The sequence below is a fragment of the Pocillopora damicornis genome, chromosome 13, assembly GCF_964200805.1.
Source record: "Pocillopora damicornis chromosome 13, jaPocDami1.2, whole genome shotgun sequence".
NCBI lineage: Eukaryota > Metazoa > Cnidaria > Anthozoa > Scleractinia > Pocilloporidae > Pocillopora > Pocillopora damicornis.
The window spans coordinates 4,243,346-4,268,190 of NC_142682.1; the positions used below are offsets into that span (position 1 = coordinate 4,243,346).

A 24,845-nucleotide genomic window follows, 5' to 3' on the forward strand; every position below is an offset into this window, starting at 1 on the left:
TAGATCACCAGTGAGCATCCATTTTGAGAAAGCGCGTTTAATGTATCTTTGGAGGCTTTCTGTTTTGAAATTCACAGGTTCTTTACCTGATATCGCGTTTAATATTTGTTTTTGCAAGAGTCTCCTTTTGCGAATTAAATGATTTTCTCTTGTTTGGCTGGGGCAAACGTTTGCGGTTCTGAATGATCGTGATTTAAATTTCTGATGGGTGGTATATTTTCATTTTTAGTGGGAACATGAAGCGGTGGAACGAATAATAAGAAATGCATTTATAAGTACGTACACAAACCAAGAAAACCCTCTTGTTGTGATTAACAATTTTTTTTACGGTATTCTTTTCCGCTAAATCTGGAAAATTGCTCCATGAAACTTCTTTGGCCACTAACATAGTAATATTAGGTTATTCGCTGAAGCCGATAAAATTTGAATGTAACGTGTTACAACATCATAAAAATAAAATAAAAATTTAATTTGAACGTTCGGCCTAATTTTTGTTTGTAATAAGTTCGATTTCAAACCTTTTTTTCAGATTTGCTACCTCTGAATTTTCTCGAATAGACGGGACCAATGGCGAATTACATATTTTTTCGTTCTAATCTGCGCAAGAAATGATCTTTAGGGCTTTCGCGCGAATTCTCGTTCTTTTCAGTTTTTCAACGAACATGGCTTGTCATTGGATACATAATGCATTGATTCTTGCCAGCTTTTAGTTCAGATGGTTCGACGCTCAGTGCATAAATATAAGCTAAGTTGCTATAGCGATTGTTTTTTTTTATTGCTTTTTATGTCAAAATACACGTCATAAACTCTTTTAAGCCAAATATAAGCTCTTAATCTTCGCTCTTAAGTATTTCGGAAAGAAACCTCTTCATTACTCTCAAGACGGCGATAACTTGAAGGCAAATATACGTCGTGCAGGCGGAGACACTTTTGACAACAAACAACTGATATTTAGGAAGAATTACTAAGCCCACCGAAATAACTGAGAAATATTTTTGAAATTGAATTTTTTACAAAAGAAAGTAAAATTGGGATGACAACGCACGGATCAAGACTAATTCATGAGACCAGAGGCAATTTTTTTCGTTAGATCAAAGTAACAAAGCGATTAAAATCGTTCTCAATTTTTAATGATAAATATAGCTGTGAGCTGAGCTTTTGTATTCAGTACATTGTTAAATGCAGTTCGCACTTGAAATGTACTGTAGGCGGAGCGTATCGCTTGATCTTTCCGATCAATCTATGTTTTGTTTTATAGAAACAGGTGATTTGTCTACTATTAGCAAGGTTGAACTGAATTTCCTGTTGTATTGGTGTCTGTGTATATTGCCTAATATATAGATTTAGGCAAGCCTAAAAGCGGAGTTCGCATTTTTTTTCTCGCACGTCTCTTCAACAAAACTAAAGCCCCTACTATGGATAAAGTGCGTGATAATATTAATGGATTTTCATTCGCAACTTCTCCGTGTCCGTGTAGAGGACTGATTTTAAGATAGTGCCCGTGGTACAGTTGGCCGTGCATGCTAAAAGTAGCACCTTGTACGGTCGGTCGTACGGTTGTACGGTCGGTCGTACGGTCGTACGGTCGTACGGTCGTACGGTCGTACGGTCGTATATCCAATTTTTTTCTGCTTGATGGGTTATTACTATTTTGTATAATTATGGGGCTACGCTCTGCTAGCTCCGCTATAATTAAGCTTTTGCAGATTGGTATTTACGCTTATGTCTTAAAAATCACACTAAAACTACTGCGAAGGTTGTTCTATTTATGTATTTATCACTTATCTTAAATTTTTCCCAATTTACGCCTTTAAATGTGTAGATAACAGCAAGTGATCATTGCCTTTGCCACGTAATGCCAAGAATTTTGCGCTTATTGTATGCCTATCAAACTGAAAATTATAATTTTCTTCTTTTTAATTGAGAAAAAGTGACCTTTTTAAAGTTATTTGTAAGGTTATTAGGAGGAAGTTCATTTCGGTTACTTTTTCAGTTGACGGGAATGAAGAGGAAATGAATGCCATTTTGAAGACTGTTATTTCATAAGGAGTATTCCTGTAAGGCATGAGAAAAAGAGCACTGCTGAAAGGTTTGACCAATTGAAAATATTAAAAAAAAATGGTCGATAACATGTCACGATCGGTGTGTGTTTTTCTTACTTTCATCTATTGAACACTCGCTCATCCAGTGTGGCCTGATTGAAAATGTCGGCTGCGCACTGTGGAACACTGGGAGGGAGGGTTGTTCAGCGGTTAGCTTCTCCAACTTCAGCGCCTCAAAAAGCCTGGGTCAAAGCCTGATTCAAAATGGCGGCTCAGATACACGGATCGAGAAAATTCTACGATATTCCTAGAGAAGAGTTATCAAATTTGCGACATAGATCTCAACGAAAGAAGAAAGAAAACAACGAGAAGCTTTTAAGATACATTGAAGAAAATTGTATTGGAAAAGATTTGACGTTTTCTGGACCATATGGGCGAAGAAATGGTGTGTATGTCGTTCGTACTAATTTGTAAATTTCTAATGTAACTTGGATTCGAGATTGCTCTATTAGTTCCTTAGACAAGATTTTTTTTTATCATCTACAGTGACTTATTGTGACTACACAGCATCGGGAAGGTATGATATCGTGCACTAATCAGTATGCTCGCGAGAACACGCATCTGAAAACACTCAGATAATGATCATTTCCCATTTAGAAGACAAGGTACACGTACAGTATATGTCATGTTGCATCATAAACCCAGAGCTCTCAATTTGTCTCGCTACCAAGGAGTGAGATTTTAGACCGCATAGGCGGTGATTTTGACGGCGTCGGCATCACCCATCTGGTGGTGATGGTGGGGGTTATGGAGGCATACACTTCAGGAGGCATACTCCGTCAGTCTCTTTGTACCCAGGTTTAAGTTGGTTCGTACCCAAACTACTGGTTGATTTGTACCCACCCTAGTGTTCTGATTTCTACAATAGTCCTCATGCATGTGTGCATGAACAGATGTTGATTCTTACCTACGATAAGTTAGTAGAGTCATGAGAGTAAAACACAAGCAGAATTCTGTTACTTACACTTGTGACCTTCTTAAAAAAAGCAATAAATGATTGCCTAGTTCAAGGTTCATTAGTGGTGTAATATTTTAAAAAGTAAAATTGCCGCACAGCCCCATACTACATTATGCATTCAGTTCTTGGATAGAGAGAAAACAATGACCAAAACAATACATTGCCATTGGGAAAACAGATTTGTTTTACAATAGTATGGGGCTGTGCAGAAATTTTACCTTAAAAATACTAACAACAGTCTTAAGATATTCTTTATACTGTAACTTTCTTAACAATAACAGCTAGTGGAAGTGGAAATTTTTTTCTCCATTTGTTATTAATGATAATAAATTTGTTTATTCTCATTTATTTATTATAAGAATATTATTCTTACTTTAGACATAGTTAACATGGAAAACATTTTTTGTTGGTTTGGATACAAAACAACTCAACTGACTGGATACGAATCAACCAAGCTGAACACAAAATGACAGGGTAGGAAGGACCATGGTTAAGGAGCAACTGATGACCATTCTGTCCTGTTTTAGGTCCCTGACATTCATTGAGGATTATATCAGAGAGCAGGTCTTGCCCCATTATGGTAACACACACACAACTACCACTGTGACCTCATTACAAACCACTTTGTATCGTCATGAAGCAAGGTAAATGGCAATTTGAATTGAGGAGTGATTTTCAGTTGAGTCTCTTGAAAGTGATTGAGGATTGCATTAGTTTTGTTTCACTTCCCTGTGTGATAATTTGTCAAGAATACTTGTGCTGTTCTCTTAACCCTCTGACTTCTGATAAGAGTGACAAGCATTTAAATTCTCCTTACAATATTGGAATCAATATCAGTATCTGGGTAACTGCCCACCTACCCCTCCCCTAACCCTTCAACAGTCAATTGATAACAAGTTAGGGTTAATGTTGGGTTAGGGGAGGGGTAGGTAGGCAGTTGCCCAGATACTGATATTGATCCCAATATTGTCCCAGAATCAAATGTTAAAGTCTTGGAAAATAAAGGAGACGATCACTAACCCTAAGATCTTGATTTGTAAATGGAATAAGAGACATGGTAAGTTTTTAGCTCGGTAAAGAAATAGAGAAAGATGTTTTCTGTCTTGTTGTGAGTGTGGGACAAAGAAACTCTTGATTGTTATACAAATTCTTCTTGTCAGTGCCTTAGCCCTGTAACCCCCAGAAGTGATAAACATGTAACTTCTCCCTATAGTGTCTACATATTATTCAGCAAACAGATAATGAGAATACTCAAACTCAATAGATACAAGATATTACCTTGATTGAACACCAACTTCTCTTAACTAATTTGCAAGGAAATGTGTAGCAGCTAAACGGGAGAATTAACAATCAGATCTTGGGAGTTAAAGGGTTAAGAAATGTCTAGAAAACAGTATGGAGAATGTGTATACTGATATAAGGGTGTAAAGAGTTACAACTAAAACCAATTGGGACTTTGTTATCTTTTTGTTTTGTTGGTTTTGTTTGTCTTTTCCCTCAAATACTTTCATTTTTCTGTTGTATTTTGATTAAATTTCTTAAATTTGAATAATTTGAAATCTAGATTATTTAATTGTCACATTGTTATTATTTCATTGTTAGGGATATTATCAGGAATGCTGTGAATGCCAGTGAGAATGATTCTGTTGTGTTTGTTGGGAGTGGTGCAACAGCAGCTGTTCACAAGTTGATCCATGCTTTAGACTTCAAACAACCCCCAGTGAGTTGTTACTAAATGTGTTTAATTTCATCAAAGATTGGATGCTCTTATCTAACTTAGTGAATTTTTCTTGGACATAAGGCATCAGAGATTTTATGACATTTGAAGTAAAACCCGTCTTGTCAATAAGTTTTTCGTTTCAACGTTTTAACCTTTTAACTCCCAAGATCTGGTTGTTTATTCTCTCATCTAGCTGCTACCCATTATTTTCCATGTTAATCAAAACTATTACAAAATTCTCAAACTTGATTGGTTATCACTAGCCTGTTTTGAGCACTAATAGTACTGTGTATGTGTCATGCTTGTAATTGGACAGTGTAATAGGACAATTATAGGGACAGTTAACACATCATGCCTATGTAAGTGGACAGAATGTGTCATGAGCACGCACTGTTGTCTTGCCTTTCACCGAATTAACTGTGGATTTTTTTATGAAAACGTACAACCCATGTTTAGTTTCTTTCACAAATTTTGTCATAGTTTTGATTAATTGGAAACAGTACTTCTTGTTGTCTAATTCTGTCTGTAATCATACTCATGATTAACAAATCGGACTCCCACTTTGCAGTTGTCTGATTTTGTGAATCACTCATATGATTACAGACCAAATTGGACTCCACTCGATCCTATTAACATGATTATAAATTACTTAAGAGAATTTGGTGTTAAATCAAGATAGCAACTTGTACCAGCTAAGTTTCAGAATATGGTCATTACCTGTTCACTGGATAATTTAGAGATTTCTTAAGGAATGACTTCTTGGAGCCTAAGGGTTAACTGAAAAAAAATGCTGTTAATGTGAAATAAGAGGCTGAAGGGAGAAACGTTCTTCTCAAATATTTTTCTTTTTTCAGATAGTCTTTGTTGGACCATTTGAGCATCATTCGAACCTCCTTCCATGGAAAGAAGTAGGAGCTGAGGTGAGAAGGAGCGTAACAGAAATTCAAACTTTCACTTGTAACTAGGGAGATGTACAATAGACTGATAGTACAATAACCAGGCCTTTAACTCCTAAGATCTGATTACTAATTCTCCCCTCTTGCTGTCACACATTTTCTTGTAAATCAGTTTTGAGAATTTTGCTGATAGATTGCAACAACTTTGTCCTGATAAATTTAAGTACTGGTATCCTCATTACCTGTTTGCTTGATAATGTTTGTATGTTATAGGAAGAAGTTGCATGTTAATCACTGGTGTGAAAGAAAAGGTTAAGGATAGTTACCCAATCATGAGTACTCTGGACTCTGGTTCCAGTGGTTTGGGTTGAACCTTAAAGTTTAGAGAAGCTACAGTCTCTTCTCAGAAGAGCCCCTTTCCAGTTAGGTTTTAAAAACCTTATAAACCTGTGGGAGTGTTGATAACTGCAAATTGTGTGTATACTTAAAGGAATAATTATTTTCCTAACAATAACTGTTTATTAAGTTTGTTGACAGCTCTATTTTTGGTCAAGAACTTTGTAAATTCCTAAGGACATGATTTCATAAAATCTGTTCAATATTTGATTGCAAGGTTGTGTGGATTCATCAGAACTCAGAAGGCTTAGTTGATCTATTAGACTTGGAATTCAAACTTAAGGTATGTGGTAACATAAGCTTAAAGAAGATTTAATTTAGCTATTTATATGAGAAAGAATGTCTCTGGAAACTCAGTTTTTATGACTGATGGATGATTGTCTTTTGAGGTTTTTTATAGTTTTACCTTTTTCTGAAACTAGAATTAAGTAGCTCCAAGGGAAAAGCTGAATAATGTTTTCTCTGCATAGTTGTTTGGTTGGATATATATCTTTTAAATTTGTTTCAAGGCAGTATAAATCAGAACTACCTAAATTCATTTTAACTTGTAGATCGTATTCAAAATTTTATTTTTGTAAACATGTGTTTTTATGTCATTGCCAAATCAATCTCTTTTGTCTTTCTGTTTAGGTTCACTCTTCTAAAAGCAGGCAGTTGATTGGTTGTTTCTCAGCAGCCTCTAATGTGACAGGAATTCTAACAGACACTAATGCTGTAACTGCCTCTCTGCACAGACATGGTGCACTGGCCTTTTGGGATTATGCTACAGCAGGTAATTAATAATGAAAGATGTTGTGTGCAATTAATCAGTGACTGCTCACAAATGCCTCATGAATCTTGCAGGCAAGAACATCATGGCTGAGCTGACTAGTCTTTTGGCATCTGACATACAACATTTACATTCCATATGCATGCTGGTGACAAATTCCATTCAGTTGGTCAAAATGCCCATCATTACTACAGACACGGATGCATGATCAGACTTGAAATGATTGACAACCACATTTTGAGACAGGTGTTTCTTTATCTTGTCGCAAACATGGGACAAAGAAAAAATTATTGCATTCCCATGAGGAATCCAATTGCAGACCTTGGGATTCTGCTCTCCAATGCTCACTACTGAGTCATAGAACCTCTTTGGTGAGTTAAAGCAGCTACAGACCATTTCAGGTGGAATGAATTCAGGTGGTGTGAATTCAGTATATTGACAGGATCAATACTGTTCAAAGGCTAGAATTTACCATCACTTTTTTTACAAGCTTATTTTGTATTTTGTGTTTTGCTTTACAGGTCCCTATGCTGAAATCAACATGAATCCTTTGGTAACCAGGTAATGAAAGAGTGAATTTGTTTCTATGTACTGTTTTATGTCCCTTTTGAGTCACCAGTCTTTTGGCCAATGATCAATCACATATAGTAGTTTAGCCTTAAGTGATAAATGCTGGTAGGAGATTTGTGGTAGCAAGCAAAAAATGAATTTTTATCTTTCAATCTTATGATGACATTCACTGGTTTATACTAAACTTTACAACTTGAAAATTGCGATGGTAACTGTATGAACTATTTATTTTCTGAAGCTATCAGCTATGCTAGTAAAAAGTCAGTAATCATCAATTATTTGTACCAACTCAGCAGTTGGCTAGGATAATCAATTTTTAACTGAAAAAGGTTACCTTCTACTCTCTGCCTTCAAGCATTCTTAAACCATGCTTAATATAATTTCCTGTCCAACAACTTTTATTTCATGTAGTGATGACCAAGGACTTGTCTACAAGGATGCAATTTTCATTTCAGTGCACAAATTTGTGGGCGGTGTAGAGAGTCCAGGTGAGGATTGATTTGGCTTAACCCTTAAACTCCCAGAAACAATTAACAAGTAACTTCTCCCTAAAATATCCATTCACTATCTAGCAAACAGGTAACGAGAATATTCAAATGCATCAGGTAGAAGTTGTTTTCTTGATCTAACACCAAATTCTCATAACTAATTCACAAGGAAATGTGCAGCAGCTAGAGGGGAGAATTAACAATCAGATCTTGGGAGTTAAAGGGCTAAATTTTCAAACTGAAACATCATTACAAGGACTATGACAGATTTTTAAACCAGTATGTCACCAGTCTACAAGTTATGTGCAGTTTCTCCATAGGCAGACCACATAATGTGTTTGTGGTCAATAGTTGTTGTCAGGAGACGAACAGAATCTAGGAGGGTTGTGAATAAAGCTCTGAAAATTGCATATCCTCCTTACAACTTGGTCCGAATATCTCATTGAAGCTACATGAAATGTTAATTGACGCATTTGTGGAATTTTTTAACTTTAATGGGCTGTTTGAAGCAACTACTACTTGCAAAACTACTTTTGACTGGAAAAAAGTAATTTTGTCCATAGATTTTGTTCGTCTCATGTCAACAGTTATTAATCACAAACCCATAGTGTGATCTGTCTGCAATTTCTCACCTGATTTCTTGTGCTTATTATTCACAGGTATCCTTGTGGCAAAAAAGAATTTGTTTGTGAATCCTGTCCCGTCAGGTTGTGGAGGTGGCTCTGTGTTTTTTGTAAGTGCAAAAAGTTTCTAGTAAAAATCAGTGTCTGGGCAACTGTGTCCCTACCCCTCCCCTAACCCATCTTTAACTCTAACTTGTTATTAGTTGACTTTTGTTGGATTAGGGGAGGGGTAGGAGGGTTAGTTGCTCAGATACTGGCACTGATCCCAAATTTTATCTGGTTCGAGCAAAAAATTGATCCTTAATAAAGCTGACCTGTGGTTAAAAAGCAGAAAAGAACCATTCTTTGCATATTCTGAAAATGCTAGCTAATTTTGTCCCCCCCCTAAAAATGATTCTAATTAAAAATAATTAACATGAATCATGCTTTATCTTGAGGATAGAAACCTCACTAAACTTTTCATCGCTCACAACATATGGCCTCTGGTAGGTCAGTCAACCGTGTCTATCAGGGATTCGAACTCTGTCAAAGCTTGAATTCTTTCCAAGCGTGAAATACGATTACTCAATGTGTGGGAGGATCATTTGTTTACAAGGTCAAAAAATTATGTAATTAATTTGTTTATGACGTTTTTTCCCCCACTAAACTAGTATCTTGTTGTCTCTTCGAAGTTTGTGATGGTTGTTGTTTTTTTTTAATTTGCATCAGAATTATGAACAATTCAACGTATAACGACCAAGTGTTTTTACCGCTTGTATTGTATGTTTAGGTTACAGAGAACAGCCACAGATACCTGAAAGAGATTGAGACGAGAGAAGAAGCTGGCACTCCAGCCATTGTAGGTTCCGTGCGAGCCGGTCTTGCCTTTCAACTGAAACAGGTACAAAAGTGCCAATTAGATGCTAACGAAGGACTCCTTTAAGTCGACAATCCCTTCTACAAATGCTGTAATCTAATGCCGCTCACCATAAGTCGCATGTGGTCGGCCAGGCCTATTCATTCAAAGCGAGATACATTGACTCTCAAAGGTAGATGACTATCTCGATTCAAAACTCAGTCCTAGATTCTCGAAAGTGTTAAGAATCGAGAGTGGAGTTTCGAGTTTCGATTTTCAAGTTCCGCTTATCTAGTATCTAATTTCGAAACACTCAAGTAATTATTCGAGAGCACGATTTAGTCCTCGAAAGTGAAATAATTACTCGAGAGCACGATTTAATCTTCGAAAGTGAAATAATGGCGATGGGCAATCATGAACAGTTGCCGACTGTCAGGTCCGTGTGTAAAAGAAACCATGAGTGGGGTCACTGTATTTCACCATACGGATCAACCCTAAGCCGTAAATTAAGTTGTTCTCTTTTTTATAACTCACCTTTCCATGCACACGCATCACGTACCACGCTCCACGCACCACGCATCACGCATTGTAAGTGCACTAAACTATGACAGTCTGATTATTTGTACTTGAATAATATATAGATTTAGGAAAGCCTAAAAGCGGAGCTCGCATTTTTTTCCCCGCACGTCTCTTCAACAAAGCTAAAGCCCCTACTATGGATAAAGTGCGTGATAATATTAATGGAGTTTCATTCGCAACTTCTCTGTGTCCGTGTAGAGGACTGATTATAAGATAGTGCCTGAGGTACAGTTGACTGCGCATGCTAAAAGTAGCACCTTGTACGGTTGGTCGTACGGTCGTACATCCAGATTTTTTTCGGCTTGATGGGTAACTACTATTTTGTATTATTATGGGGCTACGCTCTGCGAGCTCCGCTATCAGTTCCATCTTTCTTGTCCAATGAAAATCTGTTCTGAAATTTGCTCTTGCATTTGGTTTTCAAGATCTATTTACAAACTAGTCAGTTGTTTCTACATTCTTTAAACACTAACTGATTCACGTTTGACTGTCTCATGTCTCCGTTAGGACATCGGTTCAGATAGCATTATGGGCATCGAGGAAGATTTATGCAGGTTTGTCATTCAGTATTGAAATAGCTACAGAAGAATTATTTTATTAAGATAAATGTCAAAATTTGCGCTCATTACTAGGAAATACAAAAAGCTCTGAATCTCAACTTTTCTCTCTCTCAAAGAAAAGTACGTGTAAAATATTTTAGAAATTTAAAAAGAATGAAGCTTATTTATGCTTCTACCCGAATAGGAGAGCACTGGCCATCTGGAGTAACAACAGAAATATTGTTCTTCTGGGGAACACATCAGTCCCTCGACTTCCCATTTTCTCATTCCTCATCAAGGATCCATATTCTGGAGTGTTCTTACATCACAACTACGTGTGTGCCCTACTCAATGACGTGTTTGGAATACAGGCCCGTGGAGGCTGTGCTTGTGCGGGCCCTTATGCACAGGTGCCCGCTGTTTTTTAACTTGAAATAAATTATGACGACCAACAGTGAGCTTCGCTTTTCTATATATTTGCTCTGAAAGATGCCACATTTTGCCTTTGCTAAAACTAATGACAGTAACTCAAAAGTGAGCTTTTCTCTAAATGATTCTTGTCTCGAAAGTAGGTAAGTTAAGTCTGTGCTCAAATGGCCCGTCCAGCCCGAGCTTATACCGGTTTCCATAGCATGAAACACCGGACATCGGACAGGACCGGGTAGGAATCTTTAGCACTATTACTTCTCTCTCTTGGGATGCTTGTCTTGCCAGCCAATTCATCAGGCTTCTCGTGATTCTTGTCTAATAGACTCACGATTTGAACTTCGAGAAATGGGGTTAGCTCGTAAAAAAATGAATTTAATGCTCATGTGTTGATCTTTTTTAAAGAATCTTTTAGGTATAGATGAGAAACTGGCAAAAGAGATTGAAGACCTTCTTTTGGAAGACAGGTGTGCTGTTGTATTAATATGATCCTTAACTCAGTACTAATACCAGTTGAAAACATATGGGAAGTTAACAGGGTTCGACTCACTTATTTTCAAAAGCACTGTATTTTCGAAACTATTATGTGTCCAAAATGATTAACTATAACAATGATAATAGTAAGCGAAATATTTATCCAGGATAACCCTTCAATACAAAGTACCATTACCTACGGGGTCCCGCTGATTAATAATTCAAACTAAGAAATAAAAATTTATTGAAATATGTATAAGATAGTACCTACTAAAGCAAAAATACACCAAATTAAAAACTGTTTAACCTACAGTAGGAATTACATGTAATAATCGTCTAGGGTTTTTCTAAAGAAAACTCTAGAATTAATGTTCCTTAAACTTAAAGGCAGTGAAATAAAAATCGAGGCACCCAAAATTGAATTACGGCGGGCAGAATCCATTTTTTTTCTGTCTTTTTTCTTCGTCAATAGTCGTTTGGACAGAGTTCACCTTCGAAGATACCACGAATACTCCGAACGAGAAATTTTAAGGTTAGTTTTTATTCCCTGTTTGTTTTTCTTTTGTAATAGAAACTACGAGCTTTAAACGTCACTGTTTATCAGTATTACGCGTCATGCTTGAAATGGCCCATGTGATAGGGCAGTTTACCAGTCATGCCCGTGGAACTGAACTATGTCATGGAGTTGTCAGGCGATCACGTGAAATTAAAGGTTACTCAAACGTCGCTTTGAAATTTTTGAACCAAATGAAATTATCCGTCATGTTCTCTTGGATCAACAAAGGAGCAACGAGACAATGGAAACTTCAATACAACTTGACATATAACCTCACCACCTTATGAATTTTTTCTCACTTTTTTTAGGCCAGGTTTTGTTCGTCTCAATTTGCCGTATTTTATGTCGCACGATGCCGTTGAATTTGTTCTCAAAGCGGTGGAGATGGTGGCCGAACACGGCTGGACGCTTCTTCCGCAGGTAACGGGCCTCATCAGTTATAACAGTTTTTATTAGTGCGTGTCGGAAAGCCAAAACCAAATTGATTACGACGGCCGAACAAAACAAAGGTTTTAACCATTGACAGCCAATGAGTGCCCGGAGTAAAAAACGGGCGAACTACTTGAAGCGCGGGAAAATGCAAATGACAAGTGTGCGAATGGTTTGTTTTGCATCTGATTGGTCGAGAGGGTGGCGTGAGTTTAAAAACCATTCGTGACTTGGTAACCCCCGTTTACCCGCACTTTAGACAATTCACCTGTTTTTGTATCTCTTTCACAGTTCCCTTAATTACATTTCGTGCTCGCCCAATCAGAAATAACATTCTTGTTATACGTAGTGATGTGTTGTATTAAAGTAAAGCGCTTGTCTATCTCTCTCCTATGTTTAGTATATGTTCAACCCTGAGACGGGAGAATGGAAACACAGGAAACATCAGGTGACTCCGTTATTTAGATATTTGTTTGTTTTTTTTGTTTGCTTGCTCACTAGTAGCTTTTTGCTTTGACGTAGGATGAAAGGTGAGAAATCCCACCTTGTTAGTTTGTTTCCTTTTTTTGAAGGTATCTCTCAAAGGGAGGACTGATAATTTGGCTTAATATTTTTATTTTATTTTATTTTATCGTTACAAAGGGTTTTAAAAAGAATTTCTGACGCGGTTGATCAAACCCATTGGTCCACGTATGGTTGATATGCACATGTCACATCGCGCGTAACACGTGCATACATTTCATGTGCATGCGTCTTAGTGTGGTTTTATTGGTTAAGTTACAAATCAGCAAGAGCTTAGCCAATGGATAACAGTGTTCATGAGACCTCCCCTTCCCTGCGTCAAAAAAGTGCTTTCCGACCCTCCCCCCGTATAATACCAGTACGATGCACGTGCAAGACCTGCTGTGTACCTGATGGTTCGTTGTGATTTCCACTGTGAATATAATGGTAGTACTGTAGTTCACCTGTTAACAGTGCTCTTCAAAAATATTACAGGTGTTCCGCGACCGGAAGTGGCTTGGGTCAATCTCTTATTCAGAGGGTCACATGACTTACCCATCATCCTCTCTGATCGGGAAAGAGCCTCCATGTTCTTATTCGGTAATACTAAAGAGCTTTTTGTTGGCAATGTTCAATGGCAATGTGTGTTCGGTTCTCCTTTTCGCCAATTTGCTTAGTACGTCACTTGGATGATGCGCACACATTCTGGTTTGCGGTTGATTTTCCACATTTCGGCCCATTTGACTTACATTATTGACAAAACTGAGTTAACAGAAACCATTTCGACTGTAAACTGTCTATGGCGCTAGGAAGCCTTGTAACTAAGTTGCGGTGGATTTTATTAACATTGTATCTGATTGGCTTAGAGAATAACGCCAGTTTTCTTAGGGCGGACTAAAGAAAAATCAATGCCATCATGTATCGTTGTATACCCTTAATTGAAATCGATCGAGGACTTCAGGAGCGATCCATTACAGCAGCTAGGCAAATTCCAGAATCGATATCGTAACCGGGAAATATGATTGTTTGAGTGGTTTGTTCTGATACGTGAACGTGTACTTTCTCTACTCTTGTGTAGGAATGTCTCTCGCAAGCTGAAGAAATATTCCGTAAAGCAACCACGGACAGGGTACTGTCAATAAATTGTTTCCTTTTTAGTTTACTCTTCATTGTGACATCATTGTGAACGACGATTAACACAACCTTTTGTGGTAGAAACATTTTAATTTCAGTTTCAATGCAGTGGGCAAACCAATCCAGTAGGTGAAGCTGTAATCGCGATTTTCATACCTTAACCCTTTTACTCCTGAGATCTCATTAGTAATTCTCCACACTGTCTTCCATAAAATTCTTATGATGTTAGTTCGGAGAACTTGGTTATGGATCAACTCATTAACTCCCAAATTTTCATGTTTCTTTAATCCCATCACTCGTCTGTTTAATATTGTAGGGATAAAATCTGTCTTGGTCACTCATGGGAGTTCAAGGGTTAAAGAAAATTGACCTTTTAACTCACAAGGCCTCAATAGTAATTCTCCTTACTGTCTGCCATGTCATCTGTATGATTTCAGCTTTGAGAATGTGGTGTCGAATCAAACTGTATCTTTTGTTCCAATTTTTTCTTTTTCTCATCACCTTTCTGCTTGAAAGTGTATTTACACAGTAAGTAGAAAATATTCATTGATCATTTTCTTTTCAGCTTATTAATAGTGTTGGCGATCAGACATTACTGTTCGGTGAAGAAGGTGAAAGATACCGCTGGTTTCTACTCCCCAGTGAAGCGGCGCAGCTGTTGGGTGGGAAAGCTCCCGCCCATTTTCCAATGACGTCACCATTTTCTCCGCCACAGTGGAATAATAGTGCTCATGTCCTTGAAGGAGCTGATTCCTGTGGTGCCAAGTTCTTAGAGCCTTGTAATGGGACTTGTGTGAGCCCCATGGAAAACTGTACCTTGGAGTCACCTGAAAGTCACGTATTCCGCGAAGAAAATAGCAATGATATTAAAGGTGCTGAAGACTGCAGAACTGTTATGGGTCAAGTTAACGGTCCAAACATAGACGATTTATCATCAAATATGAGTGATAACTACGATAACATTGCAGACAAGGATATTTCCACCCTGCTGTGTATGGATGAAATTTTAGATTCAGCAGTAAGTTTACGCGTTAATTCGGGCCAAGCTGACAAATGTTATTCGACGAAATTTGAGGCTGGAAGTGTAGATACAGAACATGGAGATAACACAGTATTGGAAGAGAGAACTCATGGAATAAAATCCTTTGAGGATGATTCCATTCCCATTTCCAAAAAGGAAAAATCACCCGAAAGTAGTATAGCAAATAACTCTAATCGACTCCACAAGAAACCGGCCGAGTCTCTTGTTGACTGCGAGAAAACGAAAACAATATTTGCCGACGCCGGTCTTAATTCAGTAGCAAAGTCTTCGTCTGAAAGTAAGATAATTTCCGGAAATGAGGACGCCTCGGCGAGTTTTAAAACAGTTTGCCAAAGAAAACCGAGAAAGAACAAACAAAAAGAAGTTGTGACTGGAAAACCGCAGTTCCATCATCCGCCAAAGAGCATTTTTAAGCCGACTTTAGAGGTGAGAAATTGAAATTGAATTTCTGTTATTTACACTTTCTCCACTTTAGTACCTATCAATCGAATGTTACTGAGGAGGAGCGGGGCACATCCAAAACTAATATAACTAATGTTATGCCCCTGACTACTACGGGTACTTAAACAACGATAAAAGATATCAGTAGTTTTTCTCTGACCTTCTGTTCTGAGCAACATATTTTCAAAACTCGAAGTGAATTATCTGTAAAAATTCTTTAGATGCTAGTGTACTTCTTTGCTCCGTTAACCCTTTACACCCTAACATCAGTATGCAAATTCTCCCTTCTGTTCTCTATACATTTCCTGAGGTGCTGATAAGGAGAATTTGCTTAACAATCACGAACTTCTTTGGTTGGTGATCATTGCCTCCATTCTCATGACCAAAATGTGTGATTCAGGGGTGATTTTATAAGGAGAAATTAGATGCTGGTCACTCCTAGGGGTCCAAGAGTTCATGAAGTTTTGCTTTTTCAGGCCCTAGAAGAGTACGACATGATTCGTGATGGAGACCGGGTGATGGTGTGTCTGTCAGGAGGCAAAGACTCGCTCTCTTTACTGCACACGTTACGCCAATATCAGTTCTACAGCAGATCTAAGGTTTGCTCTCACAAAGTTCTATCATATTTGAATATCTTCTTTACCGTATTTCCTCGAATAAGTGCCCGGCTACTTATTTAAAATTTTGGCTGAAAAGAGGGGCGCTAATTGGCGAGCGTAAATCGGTGGGACTGTCTTTGGGAAGGAGTAATAAATACTTTCTATAGTTCCCCACGTATTTCATTCGCTCGTGACGCTCTTTCGCTTGTGACGTTCTTTCACTCGTCCCCACAGACTGAGGGCCTAAATCAGGTTATAACAGCTTTGGTTTCTCAAATGTGACTTTCATTATCTCTACTGTATATTTAGAACTTCTACAAATGAAGCCGATATTCGTTGTTTATTAACGTGTGATTTTATGTCATTTTTAGGGCATTAATTTCGAGCTTGGAGCTGCAACCGTAGATCCTCAGTCACCTGGGTATGATCCAAAACCTTTGGTTCAGTATTTAGCAGCTCTTGGTGTTCCTTACTTCTTTGAAGAGCAAGGTAAGTGACGGGGCTATGTGTATTATTTCTCCAGCAAAATTTATGTGTTGCAAAACAACAAAATAATGATTATGAAAGCGATCTTATATTCACTGCTGCTTAAGTAGTGCTCTGCGTAAATGGTGTTCATTACTGCGAAGATCGCTTTCATAATCATTTCTTGAACCGCAGTTCACATATATGATTTTTGTGTATTGAAAAACCATTGATGCATCACTTCACGGGTTTATTACGAACCAACACAATGACCAGCTCCCAATTGGCTTGTTAGCTCAGTTGGTAGAGCACTGCACCGGTATCGCATGCAGAGGTCCTGGATTTAAATCCCGTACTTTCACCACTGCTTAACTAGTTTTCATTACTGCGAAGATCGCTTTCATAATCATTTTTAATCTGCAGTTCAATCATCGAAACTACAAAATACATGCATTAGATAAGAGTGAGTGTCTAGAAATGTTTTTTTTTTCATCAGGTATTATTCAACAGGCCGCCCAGCTTACCGTTTGTGAATCCATCTGTAGTTTCTGTTCACGAATGAAGCGCGGCAGGTTGTACGCATGTGCAAGACTTGGAGGTTACAACGTGTTAGCCATGGGTCAACATCTGGATGACTTGGCCGAGAGGTTTGTGGCCAGTTTGGGGTGGGGGGGGGAGGTGGGGGAGGGGATGACATAACGATGGAACGATAGGGCGGGCAAGGTGAAGAAGAATCACTGTTTGTAACTATTGACACTTCTGAGTCAGAGTTTTAGATTCGTCCGTTGTTTGCATTCTGGTTCAATCTTCGTCATCCTTGAGTCTCTCTGTTTTTCTATTGCTCATTCTTTGTCTTTTCATCCTGTATTTTGTCGTCTGGTTTTTTTCATTTGAGGATTTGACTGAACGGCGTTATAAAAGATATCTTAATGAGGGTGACGTAGCTCCGTAAGAGAAGATGTAAAGTCAATTTCGCTCCCAGGCTCTTCAACCAGCCTGGGAAGAGGAGAGATCCTGAGAGCGAGTTTGAGTGGGCATTTACAAATTTGTTTCAGGCTTTAGGGAATAACGGTGTAAATCACACAAGAAAGCGCTGTCGTGTAGATGGAGGCAAAAGCTGTTAAAGACTCAGATTCTTTTGTGGATGTCTCTAGTTAATTCTGGTATAGTAGCCTTTACTTAAACGTTTTTGGTTTAATTGCAGCTTTTTGATGTCAGCATTTCACAACGGTCTCTTACGGACAATGAAGGCAAACTACACAGTCCTGTAAGTTTTTTTTATTATATTGGATACAATAAAGAGTGTCTATTTTGGGTTGGAGCTAAAATCGTCTTTGTTCGTAGCGAATTCTCTCTTCAGGTATAGGTAAGCATTTGTTTCCATCTCAATGGTCACTCAAGTGCGTACTTTTGTTACTTTTTTTAACTCGTATTACGTAAGAAAAACCCCAACTATGCATCGCTTTCATTTGAACAATTTCTTTCTTTTCAGGGAAGGCGATTTAAGAGTTATTAGACCTCTTGTACATGTTCGTGAGAAGGAGCTTCGAAATTTTGCTGAAAAGGTGAGCGAACATGTTCTAAAATTCGCTTTCAGTGGTATTACTAAGGAAGGTCCTTTCTACCAACGCCTTTGTCTGACCGAAACGGTGTGCTGTAACAATTTGCCTCTTTTTGCCCGATGATTGGTCAAGAAAACTCACGCCAATCTTTTAACCACTGAGATAGAAAACCAACAAAACTCGCGCTTTGGTTGTTCGCGTTTTCCCGCGCTTCAGGAAGCTTTGAGTTGTTATTGGCCCTTCGATATGATTGGATGTTGTGATTACTTCGATTTTGGCTTTGCGACACTCAATCGAAACATACACAAGGTTTTTATATATTTATATATTATTTAAGTTTCTAATTGAGAGAACAACTTTTCTTTACTTCATGTTTTTCCATTACAGGTAAAATTACCAGTGATTGCGGAGAACTGTCCTGCTTGTTTCGAATCACCAAAGGTATGGACATGTTCCTTTTCTTTCCATTCTTTTGTTTGAGTTTGTGATTTAACCTCTCGGTTTGTTGTTTTACACAGGAGCGCCATAGAACAAAGCAGTTACTGGCTGCTCAGGAAATATTATTCCCAGGTCTCTATCACAGCCTGCTCACGGCCATGAAGCCATTAATGGCTCGCTATCGAGTGGGCCAGGAGTCTAGCAAAATGAAAGAGGGAAACTACGAGGACTTTCTATGACACGAGAAAATGGGACCTGTGCAGCGAGAGATTCTTTACCGTAGAAGTTGTTCATCTAATTGACTGAGAGGACGACGTACGTTTTACTTGACCAATCACCGAGCGTTCTAAAATAAAAATAACGCCTCCAGGGATTAACTTCGATACTGAATTGAGTATTTACCCAATTTTTTTTTTCAAAAGTCCAAATCACAATTAAGACTCCAAAGACAGGTGAAATGTTTCAGTTATTTTATTTAAATGCCGCAAATAAATAAAGCATCACAAACGTTGCTCAAAATCAAAATGAAATACTGGTTGTCTGAGTTCCTCGCCTTAGTTAAAATAAAATGGAGCGGAAAGCAGAGATGTGCCTAGAAAAAGCTTGTAATTGTTTTTGATTCAATTCGTCAAAAAACTGGCCATTGTTATAACTGGTGTTAATAAAGATGATGTCGATGCGTGAAGCTGCCCTTCCTATACGCATCTTGTCCAAAATCTATTCGCGGTGTTTCAAATGCCGAAGTTACCGAGTTCCTTTCTTGTCTTCTCTCGCACTAGAAAGTCACGACAAAGCCGCCTGAAAACAGTTAATACTTTTTGCCAAGTATCGCTGGAGTCTTCTCATAGTCGTACACATATTCCCAGTGGGGGTGGTTGTGGGGATGTGCACCCCCTTCAGGGTCCCCTGCGTTCAGCTTCAATTTCTCTTCCAAGGCTAGCTGTACCTCTTCTACCGGGGGCTCAGGGAAGCACTGTTCATAACGGTCCGGGTCCTTCACAGTGCAGCATGTCCGACAGGTAGAGCATTCTGAGGCTTTGGGCCTCCTTCTGTGGTCATGTACGTGTGCGTAGTTTGCTGTTAGTACGAACATCATGTGGAACTATAATAAAGACAAAACTCGTGAGGGACGCACGCCAATGGAAGGAGTTTAACATGTAAGAAACGCACGAAGTGCACGTCGTGTGGCTTTCATAAACCAACTTCACTCCTGTAACATGTCTCAATTTTGTCACCACAACTACATCCTACAAAGTTACCTTTCACATATCCTTTTTATATTTTTTTCAATGTCCCACGCACGTGACATGACGAGAAAAACAACCTCGCTTTTTTATTACTGATCTCAAAGTCTACCATAGTTCTCACAATGTCTCACGCGACGCTTCCTATAACTGGTCATGGCGGTACGAAAGGCGAATATCACATCTGAACCTAAAAGTGGCCTAGCTCACAGTAGAGTTCTCTAAGGCTCAGAACTATGGGGATTTCGATCGATTTCTCTTTGTCCCACGCTGGTGACAAGACGAACCTCTATTCGATAAGTTTGAGTATTCTCATTCCTATTTGCTGGACAATGTATGGATATTGTAGGGAGAAGTTGCATGTTAATCACTTCTGGGAGTTCAATGGCTAAAGAAAAGGTGCTCATTCACTTACCACGCCGACAACTATAAAGAGGCCTCCAACAAATGCAGCAGCGAAAAAAGGTGTGGCACCCGTCATCTGTAGAGTAAACAAACGAGAAAACAAGTAAACAACAAGCTAAGAACTTGACTACATAAAAGAGAAGAACTTACCGCTTCACAGAACACAAGCAAGTCATCACCGCACACTTCCTCTGTACTAACAAGGTCATCCAAACCTGTTATAAACAATACAGAGAAAATTGTAAGCCAGCGTCCTTATGATCAGGTACTATGATAAGCCCCTTTTTAATTTTCACACTACTTTCATTTATTACACTCTTGAGTTTCAGTTAAATTTACGAACAGTACGCGGCCGTCCTGTCACGGTAAACTCGTTAGTGTACATCGATAATAAAGCATTTTTATAAAGCGCATTATCCATACTACTCTATGCCCTGATGCACTTAACAACCGTGACTTTGCGGAAGACCCTAATCACTCTACATTGAACAGTTTATATAATATTGGAAGGAAATTCTGCAGGTATTCCCAATTTTGGAAATTTTGGAAAGAAGGCAGGACCACAATATCGAGAGCTACGTGCGTATTCCAACGAAAATCCAGAACTTCAATGTCCATTAGTGTCTTCTGAGCAGTTGGAAGGCTACAGTTAAGGCGGGAGGGGGGAGGAGGAGGCTTGTGGCCCTACAATCTAAATGACCCATCTGGTCCTCAAGACACTAAAAATTCACGATAATAAAACAACATTACCATTCCTCCAAAAGGATAGGAATAAACTGAAGTAAGCTCCCTCCCCCCCTGAAAAAGACACCTACTCTAAAGTTTAAGTAGCTGGTCACTAACCATAATCACTGAATTTTATACACGTCTTCCCAAGTTGCTTCACAACCTTTACTTGACAAACACCAAAGAAGATTCCCATAAAGATGACTGGGATGATTAGCAGAGGAGCTATGAACATCCACAGGAAAAACATGAAGTAGTGCCAACCAAATAACTACAGAAAAAAAAGGCAAATAATGTTTTGTCGGTTATATGATTCGTTCGTTATGCCCCTAGAGAAATAGGAAGGCAAAAGACCTGAGTCCAGTATCCCGCGGATAAGTTTTGACATAGCGTACTGTACTACCCACTGAGAAGAGATTTATCCAGTACATAGGGTTATCCACCCGGCCTTTAAAATAGAGCGGGGACTGGAAACGAGGCGGGAATGTTCATGCGTGTTTGCACTGTTGACTCTACATGTGTTTCTTCTACAAATGGAAACGACAAAATCATCTATTTCCAATCCCTTGTTTCTTTCTTGTAATTTTTACCCTTTTGTGTTTGAATTCCCAGATTATTTATCCTATACTCACAAATCCAATACAACACCGAGCTACAAAGCGTCTTTTCCAACCGCCACAGCAGTTAAATCTCGTCCGCCCTGTGGCGGCAAATCCATGAAGCAGCGCCATCCCTGATAAAGAACCCAGAAATATTCCAAACGCCATAATTCCCAGTGAAGCCAGTTCGCTGAAAAATTAAAGACCAAAGGAAATTCGTTTAATACTAGCTTGAAGTGTACACCTCTAAAAGGGGATCCTAAAGAAATGCGCTTTGCATATGCTTTCTTGGTTCCGTTTCCTTCGTGGTTTCGTCTGCTGTTTTATCCTTAACATTTTTCAAATTCGTAAGGATCTTTGTTTCTCTTGACTCACGAAATTAAAAGAAGTGTTACTAAGTGCTAAGATTTAAGATGAAAGGTCAGTTATTCTGCATTTTGCTTTTGATAAGGACACTTAGACAGACTTAAATATTGTTACGTCTGTTATTCCTCCTTTTAAGAGAAGCTTTATCAACACCGTAGTCAAATGTCTGCGCATGTACGACGTTGTAGTGGCTAAGTAACGTGCTTTTTAGACGGCCAGAACCAAGTTGTCTCAGACTAATTACTAACAAATCAAGTTTCTTTCATTTATTTTTCGAGACAGCGGTTGTTTCTTTTTTTTTACTTTGAAATGTTGCGCGGGAAATGGGGAGCATTCCCATGGTCGTTTCATATACATTGAACAGCTAAGTATGTGAGGTACTCTTGTGAAAATGCTTCATCTAACTATTCTTACTTACACAATATCCATTTTAAGCCATTTGTTAAGATTGTTGACGCCTTCGCTGAGTCCCACAGCAAACCCAGTAAAACCAATGGCCAGGATAAAAGAAGCGATCAGAGATGCCACAGGGACACGTGACAGGCAGATACAGCAACATTTGTTACACGAGGTACAACACGCTGAGGATTCAGATAAAATAATAATGAATTAAGAAAATCACTTGCGTTGCCTGCGAACAGGTTCCCCTTCGTGGAAGGATAAAGAGAAAAAAAGAAATGGCTCGCGCGTCTTTACGCCCATTGACACTAAGTTACAACGCCTAGAAGGCAAAGTACACGTCTCGTCCGAGAATTTTAACAATTTTTTTTATTATTAAGCAATAACCAACGAGCGCCTCTAAGATTTTCACTGTTTGTACTTTAACCTGGGTAAGAGCAGGATTCAAGCCTGGTGTTGGCCTGCTTTTGTGCTAGTGTTACTTCCATAATGATCACATACCTCTTTAAAGCTTGATCAGATAAGTAAAATGTAATTTGAAAGAAGACTCATTTTGGAAGAAAAAGCACTTGAAAAGTAGTTTAATCGAAGTACTTCGCTGTCATCATTTGATAACGTACTGTTTATTTCATAGTATTATTTATTTATTTCTGTGCCGATTAAAAAGACGCCATCGCAGTTTTTCATGGCGAACAAATTACCCGCAAGAAAATTTCGTCTTTCAACCCATCCGATTCTGCTACCAACTTTCCTTATGAATTAACAGCATGCGCAGAAAGAATATAATTTAAACATTCTTGTAAAAACGTATGGACGTAAGGGCGTAGTATGCCAGTTAATAATTTCAACTGGACTAATATTCTATGTCATGGATTAAAACTTCTCTCGTCGAGTTGAGAGCTCTGGTCTGTTTCACAAAATGAGCTCTGCTTTTAAAAGCCTCTGTAAGAAACTAGCGTTTTAATGTGTTTATGACTGGGATAACGTATTGTTTACGAGTACTAAATGCGAATATGATAAAACTTAAGAAAAATGCGACAAGCGCATCAAATAACCGCTTACTTTTCAGTTCAAGTTTTTTTGTACGAAAGAAGAAGGTAAAGGTAAGAACTGAAAGGCGTTCTGCTGGAATGTTGACGAGAGCATGTAGAATAAATGGGTTCTAAATTTTTCTCTAGTTTACTCAGGCGTTGGTAACAATTTATACGAAAAACTAACAGGTATCACAATCAACGTTGCAGGTACCTTTGGATAGAAGGACGCTTAAGGCTAACAACGTGCGCAAAAAATTACTGAGTCAGTACTAAGTAATGGCTAAAATAAGAATACTGCTTATGAGAACTGTACTCAATGAGACTATGCCTTTCGCATTTGTATCGTTGAGCACGGAAGGTAAAATGAAAAACACAATCCTCACCTCTGCATTTTCGGCAATAAAGTAAATGACTTTTCTGCAGCCCGCCTCTGTTCGCCAAAATTCGAACAACAAACCTCTTAAAAGCCAACCACAGCTTCCCGCAGCACATTGCTATGTTATTTGCAAAGACTACATGTAATAAAAATTGCTTTAGCAGATTCGTGTTCGCTTGCAAGAGGAATGAAAATGTTTCAGCCCCTGGTCTGGCGAGAGGAACCTGGAAAGCACCTGTTAACGAACGCTTGATTGTTACCTGTCAATCAAACCTCACTGATGGCGTCATGGTTATGTTTGGGTATGTAAAACTTGCATCGAGCTGGTCATTTTACGGCAGTTCAGCATCGGTAAAACCGGCTTTGAACCAAGTTAACGCGAATTTAATGTAAATTATTTGCGTTTTTTATGAAAAGGAGATTTTGAGGTCTTTTCTGTCGTAGATCTTTTTCAGGGTTGGAGAGAAAGTTTGCAATAAATAGTCGTTGTTAGCCACAGATAAATTTTTCCTTCCCGAGTTTCAAGCAAAAGCAACCCCATAAAATTCACCCAAAAATGTATCTTAAGAATCAAGCCCAAATGCCATGGTAATAAATAAATAATTTATGTAACTAACAGAGAAAGCTGTTAACTGTTGTGCTCAGTCTTCGAATAGAGAAAAACAAAATTAAACCTTTTTTTTTTCACGAGCGTGAGACAAAGAAAAAATGTTAGACCCAAATAAAGAATCGAGCTCCGGACCTTCTATTTTTTTTCGCTGATACACGGTCTTGTTCAACATCAAGTTATATGTGCCGAAATAATAATTTTTTTCTGTCTCATTTCACGACTTCGCCTATAAATTCAGTTATTCGTTTACCATTTGGAAATGTTATAACTTTTGTATTCATGATCTGTCTAAAAAATTTGTGACGACTGATCGTAATTAAAAGCTATAAATTAATTTGATTTATTGGCTTTAAAATTTCGTCTGGTTCCATGTAGCAGTAACGCCAACGTAATGAAATTCAAAGGCACTACGATTGTTTTGTAAAAACAGCTTATACCGCTCCTCTCGATGGCTTCTTAGTTCGATTGTTCATGCGTGTAATTTATGCGTAATATACGCCAGTTAAGCAGATATGAGGTTGTTAATTATTCATAACCGATACCA

The 24,845-nt window shown here is 38.4% G+C and overlaps 3 protein-coding genes across 5 annotated transcripts in view; 1 reads left to right on the forward strand and 2 right to left on the reverse strand.

Annotated features, from left to right (window-relative positions):
• The window catches only part of LOC113682522 (ribonucleoside-diphosphate reductase large subunit), a 32,840-nt gene extending 23,010 nt beyond the window's left edge, over window positions 1-9,830 (reverse strand). The window contains exons 1-4 of one of the 3 annotated variants that reach the window (XM_089192126.1): window positions 9,489-9,830; window positions 9,316-9,393; window positions 8,532-8,621; window positions 5,498-5,557 (exon numbers count right to left, since the gene is read on the reverse strand). The gene's annotated coding sequence lies outside the window, so the exon portion shown is untranslated. Of the gene's footprint in view, window positions 1-5,497; window positions 5,558-8,531; window positions 8,837-9,315; window positions 9,394-9,488 lie in introns of those variants that run through there. The other 2 variants (XM_089192127.1, XM_089192128.1) reach the window with 2 other exon arrangements.
• Window positions 1,723-19,067, forward strand: LOC113682495 (uncharacterized). The gene is made up of 27 exons (XM_089192124.1): window positions 1,723-2,487; window positions 2,589-2,619; window positions 3,588-3,704; window positions 4,663-4,780; window positions 5,635-5,700; window positions 6,290-6,355; window positions 6,703-6,844; window positions 7,363-7,402; window positions 7,823-7,899; window positions 8,559-8,632; window positions 9,292-9,402; window positions 10,444-10,490; window positions 10,681-10,885; window positions 11,307-11,368; window positions 11,848-11,907; window positions 12,240-12,351; window positions 12,761-12,808; window positions 13,357-13,461; window positions 13,940-13,990; window positions 14,561-15,463; window positions 15,955-16,077; window positions 16,449-16,566; window positions 17,039-17,189; window positions 17,747-17,809; window positions 18,035-18,107; window positions 18,492-18,545; window positions 18,623-19,067. The coding sequence occupies exons 1-27, from the start codon at window positions 2,307-2,309 to the stop codon at window positions 18,779-18,781; spliced, it is 3,357 nt and encodes a 1,118-aa protein (XP_089048250.1). The 5' UTR covers window positions 1,723-2,306; the 3' UTR covers window positions 18,782-19,067.
• On the reverse strand, window positions 18,996-23,941 carry LOC113682484 (neuronal membrane glycoprotein M6-a). The gene is made up of 7 exons (XM_027199654.2): window positions 23,699-23,941; window positions 22,301-22,463; window positions 21,550-21,706; window positions 21,035-21,188; window positions 20,342-20,406; window positions 20,202-20,267; window positions 18,996-19,644 (listed from the first exon to the last, which is right to left on the reverse strand). The coding sequence occupies exons 1-7, from the start codon at window positions 23,805-23,807 to the stop codon at window positions 19,351-19,353; spliced, it is 1,008 nt and encodes a 335-aa protein (XP_027055455.1). The 5' UTR covers window positions 23,808-23,941; the 3' UTR covers window positions 18,996-19,350.
• Window positions 23,942-24,845: the final 904 nt, after the last annotated feature.

Excerpts from the sequence above, each read along its gene's own strand:
- LOC113682495 (XM_089192124.1), top strand. The coding sequence starts at position 2,307 with ATGGCGGCTCAGATACACGGATCGAGAAAATTCTACGATATTCCTAGA. Across the intron at positions 2,488-2,588 it reads ACCATATGGGCGAAGAAATG|TGACTTATTGTGACTACACA; the intron begins GTGTGTATGTCG and ends TATCATCTACAG. Across the intron at positions 5,701-6,289 it reads GGAAAGAAGTAGGAGCTGAG|GTTGTGTGGATTCATCAGAA; the intron begins GTGAGAAGGAGC and ends TTTGATTGCAAG.
- LOC113682484 (XM_027199654.2), bottom strand. The coding sequence starts at position 23,807 with ATGTGCTGCGGGAAGCTGTGGTTGGCTTTTAAGAGGTTTGTTGTTCGA. Across the intron at positions 20,407-21,034 it reads TATAAAATTCAGTGATTATG|GTTTGGATGACCTTGTTAGT; the intron begins GTTAGTGACCAG and ends TGTTTATAACAG. Across the intron at positions 20,268-20,341 it reads TGCTTGTGTTCTGTGAAGCG|ATGACGGGTGCCACACCTTT; the intron begins GTAAGTTCTTCT and ends TTTACTCTACAG.